Raw genomic sequence first — 7,239 nt, 5'->3', positions numbered from 1 at the left:
GCGTGAACCCGGGAGGCGGAGCTTGCAGTGAGCTGAGAGCCGGCCACCGCACTCCAGCCTGGGCGGCAGAGCAAGACTCCGTCTCAAAAAAAAAAAAAAAAAAAGAAGAGGGGGCCGGGTGCAGTGGCTCACACCTGTAATCCCAACACTTTGGGAGGCTGAGGCGGGTGGATCACTTGAGGTCAGAAGTTCGAGATCAGCCTGGCCAACATGGCAAAACCCTGTCTCTACTAAAAATATAGAAATTAGCCATATGTAGTGGTGCGTGTCTGTAATCCCAGCCACTTGGGAGCCTGAGGCAGGAGAATCACTTGAACCCAGGAGGCAGAGCTTGCAGTGAACCGAGATCTTGCCATTGTACTCTGGCCTGGGCAACAGAGCGAGACTCCGTCTCAAAAAAATGATAAATAAAAATAAAAGAGAGGGGAAGAGCTTGAGGCAGGCTCAACACTGGTAGGGGTAAAAGCCTCTTGCAAGAAAGAGTAAGTGCGTGAGGCAACAGAGTTTGGTACCAGAAAGGAGTTAGACAACTCACCCAGTGTCCCAACCTGATGCATCTTAGTAATTACTGATTTTACAAATGCTGAACGAGCTGGCAAGCATTTGAATACTATTATTTATTATCACCAAAATATTCTTTTGCCCACAGCATCCATGTTTAAGAGCAAACTCCCTGCATGATGTAGGTTAAAGAAAGAATTAAAAAGAAAAAACTCTGCAGGAGAAGTGTAGGCCCTTATTTAGGAAGGAAAAGAATACATAAGTGATTCATCTATAAATTGACATAGAATCGCTTAGTGCTTTCCTTTAACCTTTAGTTTTAATTTGGTTTAACCTTTAGTTTCAGGTTTAACTGTGCCTTCCAGTGACTATAATGACAAGGAAGCTGTAAATGTATTTGAGTTAAGTTTTTGTGAGAAGTAAGTATCTGGCACAGAAAAAGCCATTTCTTCAACATAAAGGGTGGAAAGAGCAAATTAAAGACTATTCTTTGATAACCACATGTAATTAAAATGCGTTGTCAGATTTATGTTTTAGTACCTCAGAGGCATTGATATTGCCTGTTTCTGAAATGAGATTGCCTATTCAAAAAGAAAAGAAAAGAAAACCCTCAATATATAGAAAATTCTCCTAACCTCCTACTCTTCTTTTTTTTTTTTGAGGTGGAGTCTCGCCCTGTTGCCAGGCTGGAATGCAGTGGCATGATCTCGGCTCACTGCAACATCTGCCTCCCGGGTTCAAGTGATTCTCCTGCCCCAGCCTCCCAAGTAGCTGGGATTACAGGCACCCGCCACTATGCCCGGTTAATTTTTGTATTTTTAATAGAGACGGGGTTTCACCATGTTAGTCAGGCTGGTCTCGAACTCCTGACCTCAGGTGATTGGCCTGCCTCAGCCACCCACAGTGCTGGGATTACAAGCGTGAGCCACCATGCCCGGTCTCTCGTCTCCTTTTAATTGTAATGTTTTAATTTACAGGGTAAGAGAGAAATGCATCTCTCAGGGAAATTGTAAACATACTTAAGGTTTTGACATGGAGCATCAGAAGGATTTTTTTTCTACTATCAAGTATTATTTAGAAAATTACAATATTTATTAAGTTCCCTTGAGTGTTCTCAGTGGTACAAATCAACTTCTTTACTCCTTTTTTTCTCTCCTGGAGTAGTTTAGTTGCTTAACTACAGTAATTTAAAAGAAAGGCAGTTTGGTTTATTACTGACATTCTGGTTTCTCCTTTTATGGGGGCTAGTCATGCAGGCAAAGTGGCAGCATAGCTGTTCAGACATTCCTGTTGAATTTTGGATCCACCCTTAAGGAGTATGAGAAATGAAGATAAGGGGCCCCACAGGTGATTTCTCTGGGCTCCTGGCTGGAAGACTCAGGACAGCTAGTTTCCATTACAGAGGCTCATGGCCCAGGTATACGACTATGTGGGAAAGGGGGCTGTGCAGCCCTGGGGTTACCCCTGCTCAATTCCTTGATCTTTTCATTTCATTTCCCTGCCCTCATCCCCAAAGCATTAATGATATAATAGTGAGAAGTTGGTGACATGCTGAGGGGGGCAGTGATGGACGTATTCCTTATTTAGGAGTTTTACTCTAAATGCATTTGTATGAAAATTACAGAGAGGGTAGAATCATGATTGTTGTGATTCTTTTTTTTTTTTTGAGACGGAGTCTCGCTCTGTCACCCAGGCTGGAGTGCTGTGGCCGGATCTCAGCTCACTGCAAGCTCCACCTCCCAGGTTCACGCCATTCTCCTGCCTCAGCCTCCCGGGTAGCTGAGACTACAGGCGCCGCCACGTCGCCCGGCTAGTTTTTTTTTTTTTTTTTGTAGTTTTTAGTAGAGACGGGGTTTCACCGTGTTAGCCAGGATGGTCTCGATCTCCTGACCTCGTGATCCACCCGTCTCGGCCTCCCAAAGTGCTGGGATTACAGGCTTGAGCCACCGCGCCCGGCCATTGTTGTGATTCTTAATGTCAACAAAAAGTGGTATCAGGTAAAAAAAAAAAGGATAAAAAAAAAAAAAAAAAAAAAAAAAAAATACAACACTACATTGAAAGTAGCAATAACTGGATTCTGCTGTTATTCCTCTGACCTTGAAAAAGACATATAACTTCTCTGCATGTCTCTTCTCTGGACCTGGAGTAATATATGTTTCCTAGTGCTGTTGAGTAGATGAAGCGTTCTGAACTCCTTAAGGAACAATGTCAAAGCAATGAAATTCAGTACCATTATTACAGTAAAGATGGTGAGGAGGAGGAGGAGGAGACAGATCTACATTTTCTTCCTTAATCATCTAATCTTTCCAGATGCCGGAAGGTCCTTCTGATCCCTTCCCTGTTCCTTAGGTTGCACTAGTCGGGGGTTCCATGCTTGGGGGCAGAAGGAACGCTCTCAACCCTCTAAAACCGTTCATCAGGAAGGCCTTGATTTGTGATGTGCTAGGAGAGCACAGGATCTGCAAATAGAAGGCACCTGTCTCCCTTCTGCAGGCCGAGGAGAGGCCGCCATGGACTGTGTGCTTCTTCATGGCTTATCTACTCTTCTTTCACAGACCCTACAGCTTGGGCTCCTCTGACCATCCTCATTGAGAAAGGAAAGTGAGTCAAGAGAAGTCGATGATTCCTACCTGTTGGAGTGGCCCAGCAGTGTAAGCGTGGTTGTTACTGCCCCATCCACCATGTCCTTCAGTGCCACCATTCTCTTCTCCCCTCCCAGTGGCAGTGAGGCCAGATGCTGCTGCTGTGCCTGTAAGAGTGAGACTAATGGAGGCAACACAGGCTCCCAGGGTGGGAATCCTCCTCCCAGCACCCCCATCACAGTGACTGGACATGGCCTGGCTGTTCAGAACTCAGAGCAGCTCCTGCATATTATCTACCAACGGGTGGATAAGGCAGTGGGTTTGGCTGAAGCTGCTCTGGGTCTTGCCAGGGCCAACAATGAGTTGTTAAAACATCTCCAGGAGGAAATGGGTGAGCTGAGGCAAGGGAAAGTGTCCACCCCTGATGAAGACGGGGAAAGCCGGGCACATAGTTCCCCACCTGAGGAGCCTGGGCCTCTCAAGGAAAGTCCCGGGGAAGCCTTTAAGGCTCTGTCTGCTGTGGAAGAGGAGTGTGACAGCGTGGGTAGCGGCGTGCAGGTGGTGATTGAGGAGCTGCGGCAGCTGGGAGCAGCCTCAGTGGGGCCTGGGCCTTTGGGCTTCCCAGCAACTCAGAGGGACATGCGGCTCCCAGGGTGCACACTGGCTGCCAGCGAGGGGCCCCCCCTGCTCAATCCTGTGAGTATGGCAGCAGAGGGCTGCTGCTCGTAAGTGCTTTTCCTGGCCTTTCACTCTTTTTCCTTTCTGTTCTTTTTTTTCCATCTTTAAACCTTTTGTTTGTATTTGTGATAAAGCAAAACAGTACCAAGTTTCCTTTTCCTTCAGGGATAATCAGCTCTCCTATTTTCTTCCTGAACCATTAGCCTCTTTGGCAGAAGGTCCTTTTTGCTGTGTGTGGTGACAGGGTGCCCTTCCCTCTCTCTCAATAGCTCCGCATGGCACCTTTTCCTCCACAGCTGTCTCAGCTGCTCCATGGGCTCTGCCTCTCCTGGTGAGGATGCCTGCCGTGCACAGACGGCTCATTCATATTTTATCGCAGGCCCTCTGCTTGCCAAGAGGAATTCAGTACAAAGAGAGATGGGAATGTACAGGGGAGAGAGGCAGAGGTGGAGAGAGGAGGAAAAAGTGAGAGGACAAAGATAAAGATAACAGACGACAGGTATAGGGAGGGAAAGAGACAAGTAGAAATGAAGGGCTAAGGGAGGAGAGAAAGTGAAAAAAGGGAGCACAGAAGAAAGGTGAGTCTATGTGGAAAGAGAATCTACACCACAGGAGACAGACTATGACGTAAGGCGAGAGGGAGGTAGAGGAAAGGAAATAAAATGGGAAATGAGAAAAAGAAATGGCCAACTGAGTGTTAACAGTAAGATAATAACACATAGGGAGAAAGAGGGAAGAAAAGAAGGAAGCAAGCAAGCATATTTTGTGAGCAGGAAAAGACATAGATGTACATTGTGCTATTTCAGTTTCTTTACTGCTTAAGGGCCATATGAGCAGGAAAATCCTGGCTGAGTAGAGTAAGAACTGCAGAATGTCACACATGGAAGTATGAAAAGGAGATGGAGCAACTATAGAGATCTTAGAGATAGGAAAATAACAGATGTGGTGCCATTTGAGAGACGGTGGGAGTTCTATCAGCTCTCCTCCACCTTATTCTCTGTCTGTCCTCTCTTTTTCTCCTCCCCCCACGACAAGACATAGACACCCCAGTAAAGAGTAAAGGAGCAGAACACATGGAGTAGATGGGAGGGATGAAACTCCCAGCCCATCTGCTGGATCTGAGAAATGAATACATAACCCCCCTCTCCCCCTCCAGTGTAACACAGCAACTGGTCATTGCTCTCCTGAAGGCACAGCCATATGGGTAATGGCCACTGCTGCTCACCCCAGTCTGTGGCTGGTCAGGACTCTCAGTTGTTCCAGCTCAAGAGAGGAGGACCTGGAAGGTGGGAAGCAGGAGGGTACCAGGCCAGGCATTGCCCTGAGCTGTGGGTTCTTTGAGGCAGGAAAGGCTTCCAGGCTGTCAGGATGGAATTAGATTTCACAGTGCAGAAAGCAGCTCGCAGGTCTATAAATCTCAGCCTCCTCCCCCGCTTCTTTCTCTGTGTGTGTGTGTGTGTGTGTTCCCACTTTCAGTGTTTTGTTTTCTTGACTGCAGAAATCCCCCCTCCTTTCTTCCTCCCTCTCTCCCTTGCTCCCTCCTTCCTTTCCCGGCTCTGTATGTCCTTGATTGAGGGCACAGGCAGTCAGGTAGATGTCAGGGGCTATGACAGTCGAATGTGGCTGGGGTAGGATCAAGGTGAGGGCATGGACTGACTCTGGGAATGGAGGATAGGTGAGGGGAGCTGTCACTGCCAGTCTCTCTTATAAATTTCTGACTTTATATCTTCCTCCTTTGCTCATTTTTCTTTTATGTCTCCTCTTTATTGTTGTCACTGTTTTGTTTTCTTACTCCTTCTCTTGCTTGGTTTCACTTCTTCTCCCAGTCCTTTCAGACAAAACACTTACCTAGCTACATTTCTTAAATCCAAGAGCTATCCATAAATGACGATTCACAAACAGTGTCAGAAACATGCTTTCTCCTTGTGAGCAGCCCTACGGTAACACCCCAACATGAGAGGCCCTGTACACACAAGAAATATTTGCCCAACACTCATAGAAGTCCCAGAGAAACAAGCCATTGAGCATTAAAGACTGTGCTAGAGTCCCCCTTCTTTCCACTTTCTGTTCACTATTCTTAGCCAAAGAATGATGGTTAACCAGGTTCCCCTAACCCTGGCTGGCTAATAGGCTATTATTTTTTTACATTCTTAGCTGGTGGATGATTACGTGGCCTCTGAGGGTGCAGTACAGCGAGTTCTGGTCCCTGCTTATGCCAAACAGCTCTCACCAGCCACACAACTGGCAATCCAGCGGGCAACCTCAGAGACAGGACCAGAAAATGGAACCAAGCTGCCACCACCCCGCCCTGAGGACATGCTCAATGCCACTGCTGCGCTGGACAGTGCCTTGGAAGACTCAGGCCCTGGGAGTACTGGGGAGCTGAGACACTCTCTAGGGCTGACTGTTTCCCCATGCAGGACCAGAGGAAGTGGACAGAAGAACTCCAGGCGCAAGCGGGATCTGGTACTCTCTGTGAGTGAGCTCAATTTCTATAAATTTTTCTTCAGTCTGGAAAGATAAGTGAAGAGTGAAGGGTGGGTTGATTTTAGGCCCCCCATATTGAATGAATACTATACTGAATCCTACCAGAGTGGGAGGGATAAGGAGAGAGGTTATTCTGTAACACTAGGGATAGGAAGTCCCCTGCTAAACATCAAACTTTTAGACTTTTCCAGATAATGTGGTATCTTCCTTTATATCACATCTCCTGCTGTCCTTTTTTTTTGAGACGGAGTCTTACTCTGTCACCCAGGCTGGAGTGCAATGGCGCGATCTCAGCTCACTGCAACCTCCGCCTCCCAGGTTCAAGTGATTCTCCAGTCTCAGCCTCCTGAGTAGCTGGGATTACAGGCACATGCCACCACGCCCAGCTAATTTTTGTATTTTTAGTAGAGACCAGGTTTTGCCATGTTGGTCAGGCTGGTCTTGAACTCCTGAGCTCAGGTGATCCACCTGCCTCGGCCTCCCAAAGTACTGGGATTACAGGCTTGAGCCACCATGACCAGCCTTCCCAGTGTTCTAATAATCCTGATGAGAAGATCTTTAAGGGATTGAGCAGATTGATCACCAAAGGGTAACTCTGGAAATTGCCTGCAAATTAAGCTAGTGTGCAGAGTAAGTGGCAAGGGACAACTTGGGTGGAAAAGCAAGTAAAGCTGTCCTGAGGTAGTCTCAAGCTTCAGAGATGCAGTCACTAGACCTTCAGCTCAGTTATAGAGGTTTGGAGATTCCAGTCATCCCAAGAGCTCTTAGCCAGGAAGGGACTGGCCTGAACCAGGTCTGCTTAAAAGCTTCTTGGAGTGGCTGGGAGCCCAAAGAACATCCTGCTGAGCTGGGAGTCCCCATCCTGGCAGCTGACCAAACCTAGAGAAGTTCTAGGGCAGCAGTTCTCAACCTGGGGTGATTTTACTCCCAGGGGACATTTGGAAACATCTGGAGACATTTGTGATTTTTTTTTTTTTTTTTTTTTTTTTTT

The 7,239-nt window shown here is 47.1% G+C and overlaps 1 protein-coding gene across 1 annotated transcript in view; it reads left to right on the top strand.

The window, feature by feature from the left end:
* The first annotated feature begins 2,812 nt into the window (after positions 1-2,812).
* The window catches only part of CUNH14orf93 (chromosome unknown C14orf93 homolog), a 15,584-nt gene continuing 11,157 nt past the window's right edge, over positions 2,813-7,239 (top strand). Inside the window, exons 1-2 of the mRNA XM_017864241.1 lie at positions 2,813-3,779; positions 5,916-6,236. Coding sequence (XP_017719730.1) covers positions 3,183-3,779; positions 5,916-6,236 — 918 coding nt within the window. The 5' untranslated portion in view covers positions 2,813-3,182. The remainder of the gene's footprint in view (positions 3,780-5,915; positions 6,237-7,239) is intronic.

This window comes from Rhinopithecus bieti, unplaced genomic scaffold (assembly GCF_001698545.2).
Source record: "Rhinopithecus bieti isolate Rb0 unplaced genomic scaffold, ASM169854v2 scaffold_74680, whole genome shotgun sequence".
NCBI classification, from domain to species: Eukaryota; Metazoa; Chordata; class Mammalia; order Primates; family Cercopithecidae; genus Rhinopithecus; species Rhinopithecus bieti.
Note: the sequence above shows the minus strand (reverse complement) of the source record. Positions and strands in the feature narration are given on the sequence as shown.